The sequence below is a fragment of the Chiloscyllium plagiosum genome, chromosome 11 (genome assembly GCF_004010195.1).
Source record: "Chiloscyllium plagiosum isolate BGI_BamShark_2017 chromosome 11, ASM401019v2, whole genome shotgun sequence".
NCBI classification, from domain to species: domain Eukaryota; kingdom Metazoa; phylum Chordata; class Chondrichthyes; order Orectolobiformes; family Hemiscylliidae; genus Chiloscyllium; species Chiloscyllium plagiosum.
The window spans coordinates 18,133,193-18,147,790 of record NC_057720.1 but is presented as its reverse complement, the minus strand read 5'-3'; the positions used below and the strand labels follow the sequence as shown (position 1 = coordinate 18,147,790).

Genomic DNA, 14,598 nt, shown 5'->3' with positions numbered 1-14,598 from the left:
ACTATAAAGTTTATCCTCTAACCTTTGATATTTGTGTACAGATCTTTCTAACAGTGAAAGAAAAAAATGGGTAACAGTCTGAACTGGTTTACTGGTCTGCCTGGTGTACTACTTTAGTAAACCAGAATGTCGTCATGCTACTTAACTGATACCACAAAGGATATGATTGACTTAGTGCCATTTATCTATATTTCTATGATGCTTTTGATATACAATAGTGGCCAGTGTGTGCATGCATTTAGAAAGCACTAGTTGTAGGTTTTGAAAGTTCACAATTGATGCTGAAGTAATGTTATTACTGTCTTTAGCACCGCATGTAGCAATCATCATGAACCATGAGAAAGTGAGGAGGGCTTTTGCCTGAAACATTGATTCTCCTGCTCCTCAGACTCAACCCACCCACCCCTCCCGGCACCTTCCCCTGCCACTGCAGGAAATGCAAAACCTACACCCACACCTCCCCCTTCACTCTATCCCAGGCCCCAAAGGAGCCTTCCACATCCACCAGAGTTTTACCTGCACTTCCACACGTCATTTACTGTATCGGTTGCTCCCGATGCGGTGTCCTCTACACTGGGGAGACAGGATGCCTACTCGCAGAGCACTTCAGAGAACATCTGCAGGGCACCCACACCAACCAGCCCCACTTCCCCGTGGCCGAACACTTCAACTCCCCCTCCCACTCCATCAAGATCCTGGACCACCACCACTCCCTAACCACCCGACGCCTGGAGGAAGAATGCCTCACCAGTTCCAACCTTCCAACTTCCCTACCATCTATTCACTTCACCCTTCTCTCTGACCTATCGTCATCACCCCCACCTCCTTCTACCTATTGCACTCTCAGTTACCTTCCCCTCCACCCCAGCCTCATCCCCCCTCCAATTTATCTCACTACTCCCTCAGCTGCCAGCCTCATTCCTGATGAAGGGCTTTTGTCCAAAACATCGATTCTCCTGCCAAATATTGAAATTTTGAATCCACACTGTAATCTAATCTAATCTAATCTAATCTAATCTAATCTAATCTAATCTTGACCGAGTGAAATGTTGGAAGCATGTACATACTGTATAGGAAGAAGAAGAATGAAGTCAAAAATCCTTTTCTTCACAAGTTTCTCCCTTTCCAGAAGTTGCTGGGGTATGTCCTGTGGGTACCTTGTGATCGCTCTGGTTATGCAACAGAGTATTGGTATGTTGTCAGTGATGAAAGACATTGCAATTAAAGCCAAATCTGTTGGCACCAATATTAATTCTTAAACATCTTGCTTAAGTTGAAACATGAAAATGAAGACTGGAATTTCTGACTTTTTAAACCCTTGCCAGATTAAGGGCATTGAGGAGCTACTTTAGCATTCAAATATTTTACCCAGCTAAGATTAGTTGGCAATCTCCAAGACACATTGATACGATATCAGTAATGGCTTAATGAACTGGCCCATTAGGTGAGATTTTAGATGAAGAATTAACCTGTATTGCAGTTGAATGTATTTTAGACTTTTTGAATACATCCAAATTCTCAGGTGTACTTGAGGTTACCTCTGTGATAAACCACGAATGGATGCCATTTCAAATGAACTGTGATTTGATCGACAAATATTGAAATAATGAGAAAATATAAATAGATAAAAAGGAAACATGAGTGATCCGGAGGCAGAAATGTAATTTAAAGTTGTAAGCAACTTGAGTTTACTTGGTCTACAAGTTTATCTGAATCCTGAGATTGTGTTGTGGACTTACTCAGGATATCACTGTTTGAACAATCAGTTGAATTGTCTATGATATTGTAACTTGGCGGTTAGCAATCGTTCAAAGTTCTGATTTTCAAATGTTGCTGAGCGTATTCTTTCCTCCCTTACAGGAAGTAAATGTCTATTAGTCACCCAAAAGTTCATCTACACATCTAATAAAAAATTAAGTTTCGCAGAATCACACAGAGATGTTGGACCAGATTTTCCAATTTTCACAGTGTGATTACCACCTTGCTCATGTTAAGAAAGAGCTCTACGTTTTTGGCAGTCCGTTCCAATCATGGCTCCTTCAGAAGAAGGGAAGTCGTCTTAAAAGTAACAGGTTCCTTGTCATATAGGGTTGTTGGCGAATGCCACCCCCTTTTCTTGTAGCAGTAGTTGCTGTCTGCTGTGATTGAAATGTCAGCAGCACAGACAGACGATTTGACAATTCCTATGACACGATCCATTTGCAGGCCAAGTGTGAGGGTAGTGTGCCAGGGCACTGAGTGGATGATAGAATGTTTCAGGTTGTCAGCCGAGCAAGGAAAAAGTGGGGGGGGGGGGGGAATGGCAGCAGCGTGTCAGGTCTGGCAAAGGATGGGGTGGAGGGATGTTGGGTCCAGCAAGGAAGAGTGGGTGTCGAGTCAGGGTCTGGAGGGTGTATAAGGTCTGGGCGAGTTATAGTTCGGGGTAAATTAGGGGTTCTAGTTAATAATTACTTCAGACTTGGTTTTTAATTGTCTAATGTTTCCCCAGTGACTCTTGATTGCAGTGGAACACTCCAAATCCTCCAGTTTGAATTGATGCTCCTGGAGGGTTCCAAGCGCAGGCGAACTGCTTGTTTGAATCTTCAGTTCCTATGTATTTCCCTCAGAGTTTGCTGCATCAGAGATTCTGCAGAGTCCTGACAAGCAATTTCTATCTGTGCTGCAGGATCAACTATCTAACCATTGGAAAATCTGGGCCATTACACCTCTCAGTGACTAGGTACTTTGTACTCAACCAGTGTAGAAGGGTAATTGCGGTTAATTGATGACTTGTAATCCATCTAGAAAAATGCAAGTCAGAAAATCCTATCAAACTGGCCTGTAGTGTTCTGGTCAAACTACATCTTGTGTAAGACCGGTCAGAATCATAAACAATGTTTCTAATGCAACAAGCAATGAAAAGATGAGGATCTGGGAAAGACTTTAAGCCCCTCAAGTCTGTTCTGCAATTCAACGAAACCGGCTTGTCTACAAATCCATAGACTTGCCTGTTATTCAATACCCTTCGATATCTTCAGAATTTATCAATATTTAACTTGATATTTTCAGGCACTAGTGTCCATGCACAGCAAGGAGGGAAATCTAGCAAATCTTCTCCATTTAGATTAAAAAGAAGCAATAGAGATTTTTTATGTTATAAATCTGGAAAATTACTTGAAACTGAATTTTGATCATGGCTGAGAGTAAGGAGAGATTTCACAGTCACAGGAATGTGCTGGCAGACAGTACCTGGTTGGAAGTGTGTCTACTTCAACACCAGGAGTATCCGAAATAAGGTAGGTGAGCTTGCAGCATGGATAGGTACCTGGGACTTTGATGTTGTGGCCATTTCGGAGACATGGATAGAGCAGGGTCAGGAATGGTTGTTGCAGGTTCTAGGGTTTAGACCTTTCATTAAGAGCAGGGAAGGTGGTAAAAGATGGGGAGGTGTGGCCTCGTTAGTCAAGGACAGTAAAATGGTGGCTGAAAGAACTTTTGACGAGGACTCATCGACTGAGGTGGTATGGTTTAAGGTTAGAAACAGGAGAGGAGAGGTCACATTGCTGAGAGATTTTTATAGGCGTTCGCAGAGTTCCAGGGATTTGGAGGAGAGGATCGGCAAAACAATTCTAGGTAGGAGTGAAAGGAACAGGGTGGTCATTATTGGGTCTTTATCTTCCTCAACATTGACAGGAAATGCTATAACTCTAGTATGTTAGATGTTTTTGTCCAATGTGTGCGGGAGGGTTTCCTGACAGAGTATGTTGAAGGGCCGACAAGAGGGGAGGCCACACTAGATCTGGTGTTTGGTAATGAACCAGGCCAGGTGTTTGATTTATTGGTAGGTGAGCACTTTGGAGGGAGTGACCCTAATTCGGTTACGTTTAGTTTAGCGATGGAAAGGGATAGGTACATGCCACAGGGCAAGAGTTACAGATTGGGGAAGGGCAATTATAATGCGATTAGGCAAGACTTAGAAGGCATAGAGTGGGGATGGGTTCAATCGAAATGTGCAGCTGGTTTAAGGAATAGATATTGCGTGTCCTTGATAGATATGTTCCTGTCAGGCAGGGAGGCTGTTAAGCAAAAGAAGGAGGCTTCTGTGATGTTGAGATGAGATGGTTCAGATGAGGTGATGGAGAGTTACAGAGTAGCTAGGAAAGATTTAAAGAGAGAGTTAAGAAGAGGACATTAGCAGTCTTTAGCAGGTAGAATAAAGGAGAACCCTAAAGCTTTCTATAGATATATGTGGAATAAAAGGGTGACGAGGGTAGGAATAGGGCCAGTCAAAGACAGAAGTGGGAAGTTGTGTGTGGACCCTATATAGATTGGAGAAGTGCTAAGCGAATATTTCTTATCTGTTTTCACTCGGGAAAAGGAGAATATTGTAGAGGAGAAGACTGAGATACAGGCTATTAGACTTGAAAGGATTGAGGTTAGTAAGGAGGAGGTGTTACAAATTCTAGAAGGAGTGAAAGTAGACAAGTCCCCTGGGCTGGATGGGATTTGTCCAAGGATTTTCTGGGAAGCTAGGGAGGAGATGTTGGAGCCTTTGGTTTTGATCTTTGAGTCATCATTGTCTACAGGTTTAGTAGCAGAGGACTGCAAATGTTGTGCCCTTGTTCGAGAAGGGCAGTAGAGATGACCCAGGTAATTATAGACCATGAGCCTTAAGTCTATTGTCGGAAAGGTTTTGGAAAGGATTATAAGAGAGAGGATTTATAATCATCTAGCATCTAACAATTTGATTTCAGATAGTCAACATGGTTTCGTCATTGAGTTTTTTGAGAAGGTGACCAAGCACGTGGATGAGGATAGGGCAGTTTGGATTTCAGTAAAGCCTTTGATAAGGTTCCACATGGTAGGCTGTTGGAGAAAGTGCAGAGGCATGGGATTGAGGGTGATTTAGCAGTTTGGATTAGAAAATGGCTTTCTATAAGAAGGCAGCAAGTGGTGGTTAATGGAAAATATTCAACCTGGAGTCCGGTTACTAGTGGTATGCCACAAGGATCTGTTTTGGGATCACTGCTGTTCGTCATTTTTATAAACGACTTGGACACAGGCATAGGTGGAGTGGTGGACAATGTGAAAGAATGTTGCAGGTTGCAGGGAGACTTGGATAAACTGTAGAATTGGGCTGAGAAGTGCCAAGTGGAGGGTGTTAGGTTTTATTGGTAGAGAGATTGAGTTCTGGAGCTGTAAGGTCATGCTGCAACTATACAAAGTGCGAGTGCAGCCGCACTTAGAATATTATCTACAGTTCTGGTTGCCCTGTTACAGGAAGGATGTGGAAGCATTGGAAAGGGTGCAGAGATTTGCCAGGATGTTGCCTGGTCTGGAGTGAATGTCTTCTGAGGAAAGACTGAGAAGAAGGCTAAGGGGGCATTTGATAGAGACATACAAGATGATCAGAGGATTAGATAGGGTAGACAGTCTTTTTCCTAGGATGATGACATCAGCTTGTTCGAGCAGACATAGCTACAAATTGAGGGGTGATAGATTTAAGACCGATGTCAGAGGCAGGTTCTTTACTCAGGGGTAAGGGCGTAGAATGCCCTGCCTGCCAATGTAGTTAACTCAGCCACCTTAGGGACATTGAAGCATTCCTTGGATAAGCACATGGATGATGATGGGATAGCATAGGGGGATGGGCTTAGATTAGTTCACAGGTCGGCACAACATCGAGGGCCAAAGGGCCTGCTCTGCGCTATATTGTTCTATGTTCTACCTTCTGTCAACCTCCCTAGCACACTTTCCTTACAAATATTGTATTCCTTGGTTTCCTCACCATACCTTGTATTTTCCAACATTGTGACCCTCTTTGTGAACACAGAACCAAAATATATATTTAGTTCGTAAGCCATTTCATCGTTTCCCTCTCTCTGGATGTACATTTGTCTTCAAACTTTTTCTCTTCAGATACTTAAACTTTTACAGTTATTTTTCATGTTCCACACAGGCTTACTCAAGTACTCTATTTTCCTTTACTCAATTAAATTGTTTTCTTTTGCTGAATTCTAAACTGCTTCCACTCCTCAGATCTTTCGGGTTTTTTTCTGACTAGTTTGTATGCCTCTTCACTCGATCTCATAGTATTTCTAATTTCCCTTGTAAGCCATGTTTGACCATTTTACTTTGTGCCAGACAGGAATGAACAGTTGTCGCAGTTCACTTATGCACTATTTGAATGTTTGCCATTGCATTTTCGCCATCATTCCTTTGAATCATGTCCTCCTATCAATCATAGCCATTTTGAGCCTCATACCATTGTGCTTTCCTCTATTAGAATTCCCCATCAAGATAAAAAGTCTATCACTATGATTGCTCATTTCCCCAAGGGGGCTTGCACAAGTAGATTGCCAATTATTCCTTTCTCAGTTCAGTCTCCAATGACCTAGTCTCTAGTTAGAATGGACCAATATGTTGGGGAACTGTATACACTCTAGGCATTCCTCATGTAGTATTGCTACTAATTTGTTTTGCTTAATCGAGATACAGATTAGAGTTATTCATAATTACATTTCTTTATTGCATGCATCTCTAATTTCTTGTTTAATGCCATTCCCAAAATCGCCTCTACAGTTTGGGTGTCTATACAAAACCACCGCTAATGTTTTTTGCCTCTTGGTGTCTCTCAGCCCCACCCATACAGGTTCCACATCATCGAGACTAACCTCCTTCCTGACTATTATATTAATTTCCTTTTTAACCAGCAATGCAACTCCACTGCCGTTACCTTTTTCTGTCCTTCCTAAATACGGAATACCCCAAATATTCACTTCCCATCCTGAGTCACTCTGCAGCGATGTCCCCATAATACCAACGATATCATACCTGTTGTCACCATGATTAATTCATCCATTTTATTACATATGTTCTGTGCCTTAAGGCTTGTTTTTTTTGAAAATCATTTCTTGCCCCATTCCCATTACTGTTCACAATGTCCCTGTTTGATCCTGGCCGTTGATTTCTCTGCCTGTCACTTTGTTTTGTTCCCCTGCCTTTTGTTCTTGGTGTGGGATTCCCCATTCTCTGACTCCTTGCTTAGTTTCCTATCCCCCTGCCATATTAGCTTCCACAAACACTCTAGTAAATACTTCCCCGGGGCATTAGATCTAGTACTGCCCAGATGTAATCCATTCAATTTGTACTGGTCCCAGATCCCTGAGGAATCTGAAACCCTCCTCCTTGCGCTATCTCTTTAGTCGCATGTTCATCCTGATATATTCTGCTATTTCTACTCTGACTAGCCTGTGGCACTGGCCATAATCCTGAGATCACTATCTTTTGGGGTTATACTTTTCAATTTATTTCTGATGACTCCATCCTTTTAGGACCTCATCCTTTTTTTAAACCAATATCATTTGAACCAATATGTACCGCAACCACTGGCTGTTCTTCCCCCTCCAGAATGTCCTGTAGCTGCTCTGAAACTTTCTTGACTCTAATTCCAGGGAGGTAGTGTACCATCTTGGAGTCTCATCTGTGACAACAGAAATGCCTGCCTATTTCAATTGAATCCCATATAAGTGTATTCCCACACTCTGTATTCCCTCCCTGTGCAGCAGAGCCAATTGTATTGCAACAAATTTAGCTGTTACTGCTTTCTCCAAGAGGACATTCCCCTCAACAGTATCCAAAGCAGTCCATCTGTTTTGCAAGGAAATGGCACGCCATATTAAAAAGATATACTGAAAGGATTTATATGTCCTTTTAAGTTGTAAAATGATGTGAACTTTACTTGAATTGGTATGTGTGACCACAGACATTGATAAAACTCACTCCAATTCTCAAATTATCTCTAGCGTCATTTGGCTCGAACAACTGGCAGGTGGAAAGACTCCCCACGGAAGAATGCTGTAAGTGAGCTGCAAGATGAACTGATGACAGTGCGCCTTAGAGGAGCTGAAACACAGGCTGAACTGAAAGAAGTTAAACAAAGGATGCTGGAACTTGAAACACAGGTATAAATAACTTCTATTAGTTTTGTCATGGAATAGAATTTACTGAATAGATTTAACTTGATTAGGTTTTTTTCTGAAAGTTCTTTCCTCTTCCAATTTTATTATATCCTCTTTTGGGCAGTGGTGAGATAATTAAGTAGGTAACTCACTCAAAAATATGTTAGACCTTAACTTGAATCCATTTCAGTTTTTCTCATAACTCTTTGTCCCTACCCAGATGTCTTCAGAAAATTGATCTTGAACTCCAGTTTCATCATTCCAGTTCTGTAACAGAAGTCTACAATATCTCACTCTGAAGCCAGACTTTAAAAATAAAAAAAAGAGGAATCATGTATCAATGTTTTGGAATTCTTTGATAACGTAACAGATTGCTTCAAAAAAGGGGAACTGGTAGATGTATTGTACTTAGATTTCAGAGACATTTAATAAGGTATCATCAAAGATTATTGCAGAAAATGAAAACTCATGTTGCAAGAGGTGGCATGTGGAGAATACACCAATTAGTGATGATTGATTGGCAGCTAACTGCCAGACTTTGTTTAAATTTTAAACAAGGCAATTTTACTCTGGTCACGTCATTTCCCTGAGAAATTCGCTAGTGAATGACTGTGATCTGTTTTGTTGAGTTGAAGCAGGCAGAGTGTGTGAACATGTTCTGTCAATCTGCAAAGAACAGGGCCCTATATATTAATATATGTAGGCCCTATATATTAAAATATGTAGCTTCCAGTGAACCCACATCCCACTGTGTGCCGAGTTGATAGTTTTACATTTGTTCCCAACATCATTGTTTGCACATTCAGGAATACCCAGCACGTGCTGGCTAATTGTGGAATCACATCTATATTGGACACTTGCACATTTTACAAGTGTGTAACTTTTGGATGCTGTCAGTTTTTTTTTGTTGTGAGCAGCTGATGGGATATGCTGTTTGCTAAAAGGCTTTCGATTTGTGTTATTCCTGTATTGTGGATATCCCTGTCTTCATACAATTTATACTGTGATTAAATTTCCCTCCTTTGATTTCCTGCTTTACATTCTTTCTTGTTTGACAGCCTCTCTGCTGTTTATCCTGTTCATAGATGCCACAGATCCCCTGTTGAGAGCACCGAATTCAAACTGGTGTCAACAAAATAGGAAATCTGTGCTCTAATACAGTTAAAATGATGTGGGCAGGATTTCTTTTGAGGTGCACGTCACTATTGACAGCTAATAGTCCAGGTTTCGCATTGCCAGAAGTTCCAAATATGCATTTTGTCCAAATGAAATATTATTAGAAATGCAATCATACTAAATAACATAGGTAGGGGAAAGATGTATAAATGGCTTCAGATATATTAACTACAGTCTTCCAGAAAATCTCATTTTCCATGCTCATAAAGCACATGGAAGGGGGAACTAAGATATGCCCATGTGCACAAATTAAAAGCTGAAAAGTGTTTAACCCCTCAAACCTATTCTGAAATTTGATAAGATCATAACTAATTTGATTGTGACCTCAACTCTAGTTTTCTATCTAACCTGATAACCTTGGACTCCCCTGTTAATTAGCAAGTTTTGAGAAGATTTGTAGCTCCACATCCCCTGTTAGTCAAATATTTATCTAATTCAAAAATGTTCAAACACCCATCCAAGGATGTGTGGTTCAGGTTGATCATCCACAATCAGTATCCTATTTCTGCCTTATCCCCATAATCCTTGATTCCACTATCTTTAAGAGTTCTATTCATCTCTTTCTTGAAAGTATCCAGAGACTTGACCTCCACTACCTTCTGGGGCAGACCATTCCATATATCCACGAATCTCTGGGTGAAGAAGTTTCTCCTCAACTCTGTTCTAAATGGCCTACCCCTTATTTTTAAACTGTCCTCTGGTTCTGGACACACCCATCAGCGGAAACATGCTTCCTACCTCCAGAGTGTCCAATCCTTTAATAATCTTATGCATGTCAATCAGATCCCCTCTCAGCCTTCTAAATTCAAGCCCAGTCGCTCCAACCTTTCAACAGATGATAGTCCCCCCATTCTGTAAGTTGACCTCGTGAACCTACGATGCATTCCCTCAATAGCCAGAATGTCCTTCCTCAAATTTGGAGACCAAAACTGCACACAATACTCCAGGTGCGGTCTCAACAGGGCCCTGCACAGCTGCAGAAGGACCTCTTTGCTCCTATATTCAATTCCTCTTGTTATGAAGGCCAGCATGCTATTAGCTTTCTTCACTGCCTGCTGGACCTGCATGCTTGCTTACATTGACTGATGACCACGAACACCTAGATTTCATTGTACTTCCCCTTTACCTAGCTTGACTCCATTTAGATAGTAATCTGCCTTCCTGTTGTTGCCACTAAAGTGGATAACCACACATTTGTCCACAGTAAACTGCATCTGCCATGCATCCGTCCACTCACCTAGCCTGTCCAAGTCACCCTGTATTCTCAGAATATCCTCCTCACATTTCACCCTGCCACCCAGTTTTATATCATCAGCAAATTTGCTGATATTACTTTTAATACCTTCATCTATATCATTAATGTATATTGTAAACAGCTGTGGTCCCAGCACCAAACCTTGTGGTACTCCACTGGTCGCTGACTGCCATTCCGAAAGGGACCCGTTTATCACTACTCTTTGCTTCCTGTCAGCCAGCCAATTTTCAATCCAAGTCAGTATTTTGCCCCCAATACCATGTACTCACTCATCTCCTATGTGGTACTTTTTTAAAGGCTTTCTGAAAGTCTAGGTACACTATATCCACTGGTTCTCCTTGTCCATCTTCATAGTTACATCCTCAAAAAAATTCCAGAAGATTAGTCAAGCATCATTTCCCTTCATAAATCCATGCTGACTCTGACCTATCCTGTTACTGCTCTCCAAATGAATCATAATTTCAACTTTTATAATTCTTTTATATCTTTTTCTTTTAAAATTTTATCTTTAATAATTAATTTAGCATCCACTCTTGTCAGTTTCCCTCAGGTTTTTATACTTTCCAAACCATCTGTTATCTTCTAAATTTTATAGAATTGCTCTTTCTCATATGACAACACTCAATCCCATGACTCAGTTAAATGATTCTTAAGTGAATTAAGTCAATTAAGTACACCTTCTTTAAACTGCTAATATAAATACATTCTTCCTAAAACTAGGAAGATCAACACTGTACATGTAGAGTGTACATTTAAACATTGCTATTAGAATAAATATGATGTGAATTTGAAATTGCATTTGTAATTTGTTTTATCTGTTAATTTATGAAAATATCAGAACCAAATCAGCAGTAACCAGCTATGTCGAGCAGAGAAGGAGTGCAGTAGCCTTCGTGAGAAGGTGCAGTATCTCACGGCTCAGAATAAAGGACTACTCACTCAATTAAATGAAGCTAAAAGGAAAATAGCTGAGATGGACTGCAAGGTATAGTATATTCCTAATTCAACTTATCATCCATCTGAAGTTAATTTTGGGTACATTGATTGTTCATTGAAATGTATAAATCAATAATAATTTTTTTAAAATTCTAACTTTAATTAAAATTTTTAAATTCTGGTGCTATTTGCTGTTATGAGTGAGTACCATCTCATCTACAGCCTTAGAACATCTTCAGTAAAAAAGTATTTTAATGTTTAGGGGTGATATAGTTATGTATTCCCCTGTTATATTTTCTTTAATGCATCTTGCCTTGTACTTTGATACCTCAATGCGTGTCCAGTAACTATTTGAATATCCGCATCATTAATCTTCTTGGGAACAATATCATTCATTGGCCTTTTCCTGAAGTCAGCAACTAGTTCTTTCGCTTTATTTTCACTTTGTTGAAGAGGATTGCTATGAAGTACATAATGGACAGAGTATATCAAATAATAATGGGTATAAAGTTTATATCAACCGACTGACTCGAGTGTGATTGACCTATCACGTTTTACATAAATTTTAGATTGAGTTTGAAACACTGAACATTTCAAGGTGTTTGATAAAATGTCATCACTTAAACTTTGTTTTAGTTCAGCAAATTGTGCTCATAACATCAAGTTTGCTTTAAAACAAAGACACTCCACTTTTTTCCTGGTCTATTTTTGATAATTTGATAAAAATGTTAATAGCAAACAGATATGTTCTGAAAATGTTGAAAGTCACTGTATCCTCTGATTAAAGTTTTTCCTCCTCCTTTGACCATATTGATATTGCATGTACAAATGTGTGCTTTTAGTGATTGGGTTGCACAATATTTCTATCCGAATATCATGGCTTGGTTGTCTGTTGGATGCTTTGATTTCCTTTGTCTTAGTTACATACAAACTTTATTACATTATTCAGGTATTTCTCAAAGCAGTTTAAGTTTTTATTTTGAAATCAAGTATATTCCTGTTAGCGTGAAAGGAAAGGATGGTAGGTATAGGGAATGCAGGATGACTAAAGAAATTGAGGGATTGGTTAAGAAAAAGAAGGAAGCATATGTCAGGTATACACAGAATAAATCGAGTGAATCCTTAGATAAAGGCAGTAGGAGTACACTTAAGAAGGAAATCAGGAGGGCAAAAAGGGGACATGAGATAGCTTTGGCAAATATAATTAAGGGGAATCCAAAGAGTTTTTACAAATACATTAAGGACAAAAGGGTAACTAGGGAGAGAATAAGGCCCCTCAAAGATCAGCAAGGCGGCCTTTGTGTGGAGCCGCAGAAAATGGGGCAAATACTAAATGAATATCTTGCATCAGTATTTACTGTGGAAAAGAACATGGAAGATATAGAATGTAAGGAAAGTGTCCCATGTTAGAGGAGGAAGTGCTGGATGTCTTGAAATGCATAAAAGTGGATAAATCCCCAGGACCTGATCAGATGGGAAGCCAGAGAAGTGATTGCTGGGCCTCTTGCTGAAATATTTGTATAATCAATAGTCACAGGTGAGGTGCCGGAAGACTGGAGGTTGGCTAACGTGGTGCCACTGTATAAGAAGGGTGGTAAGGACAAGCCAGGGAACTATAGACCAGTGAGCCTGACATTGGTGGTGGGCAAGTTGTTGGAGGGAATCCTGAGGGACAGGATGTACATGTATTTGGAAAGGCAAGGACTGATTAGGGATAGTCAACATGGCTTTGTGCGTGGGAAATCATGTCTCTCAAACTTCATTGAGCTTTTTGAAGAAGCAACAAAGAAGATTGAGGAGGGCAGAGTGGTGGATGTGATCTCTGTGGACTTCAGTAAGGCGTTCGACAAGGTTCCCCATGGGAGACTGGTTAGCAAGGTTAGATCTCACAGAAGACAGGGAGAACTCGCCATTTGGATACAGAACTGGCTCAAAGGTGGTGGTGGAGGATTGTTTTTCAGACTGGAGGCCTGTGACCAGTGGAGTGCCACAAGGGTCGGTGCTGGGTCCTCTACTTTTTGTCATTTGTATAAATGATTTGGATGCAAGCATAAGAGGTATTGTTAGATGTTAATTTTGCAGATGACAGCAAAATTGGAGGTGTAGTGGACAGCGAAGAAGGTTACCTCAGATTACAACGGGATCTTGAACAGCTGGGCTAATGGATTGAGAAGTGGCATATGGAGTTTAATTCAGATAAATGTGAGGTGCTGCATTTTGGGAAAGCAAATTTTAGCCAGACTTGTACACTTAATGATAAGGTCCTCGAGAGTGTTGCTGAACAAAGAGACCTTGGAGTGCAGTTTCATAGATCCTTGAAAGTAGAGTCGCAGATAGATAGGATAATGAAGAAGGCGTTTTTAATGCTTCCCTTTATTGGTCAGAGTATTGAGTACAGGAGTTGGGAGGTCATGTTGCGGCTGTACAGGATATTGGTTAGGCCACTATTGGAATATTGCCGTGTAATTCTGGTCTCCGTCCTGTCGGAAAGATGCTGTGAAACCTGAAAGGGTTCAGAAAAGATTTACAAGGATGTTGTCAGGGTTGGAGAAGTTGAGCTATAGAGAGAGGCTGAACAGGCTGGGACTGTTTTCCCTGGCGCATCAGAGGCTGAGCGGTGACCTGATAAGAGGTTTACAAAATTGAGGGGCATGGAAAGGATAAATAGACCAAGTCGTTTCCCTGAGGTGAGGGAGTCCAGAACTAGGGGGGCATAGGTTTAGGGTGAGAGGGGAAAAGATATAAGAGACCAAGGGGGCAACATTTTCTCACAGAGGGGTGGTACATGTATGGAATGAGCTCCCAGAGGAAGTGGTGGAGGCTAGTACAATTGCAATATTTAAAAGGCATTTGGATGGGTATATGAATAGGAAGGGTTTGGAGGAATATGGACTGGGTGCTGGCAGATGGGACCAGATTGGGTTGGGATATCTGGTCGGTATGGACAAGTTGGGCCAAAGGGTCTGTTTCCATTCAAAGTTTGTGAGAAGATTTGTAGCTCGGGTGCTCGTTGCTGTGGTTCTGTTCGCCGAGCTGGAAGTTTTTGTTGAAAACGTTTCGTCCCCTGTCTAGGTGACATCCTCTGTGCTTGGGAGCCTCCTGTGAAGCGCTTCTGTGGTGTTTCCTCCGGCATTTATAGTGGCCTGTCCCTGCCGCTTCCGGTTGTCAGTTTCAGCTGTCCGCTGTAGTGGCCGGTATATTGGGTCCAGGTCGATGTGTTTGTCGATGGAGTTTGTGGATGAGTGCCATGCTCCTAGGAATTCCCTGGCTGTTCTTTGTTTCACTTGCCCT

General features: G+C 41.0%; 1 protein-coding gene across 11 annotated transcripts in view; it reads left to right on the top strand.

The window, feature by feature from the left end:
• Positions 1 to 14,598, top strand: part of evi5a (ecotropic viral integration site 5a) — a 280,753-nt gene that overhangs the window by 160,341 nt on the left and 105,814 nt on the right. For all 11 annotated transcript variants that reach the window (XM_043698799.1, XM_043698797.1, XM_043698800.1 and 8 more), the window contains 2 exons: positions 7,785 to 7,943; positions 11,210 to 11,356. In XM_043698799.1, the coding sequence (XP_043554734.1) occupies positions 7,785 to 7,943; positions 11,210 to 11,356 (306 nt within the window). The remainder of the gene's footprint in view (positions 1 to 7,784; positions 7,944 to 11,209; positions 11,357 to 14,598) is intronic.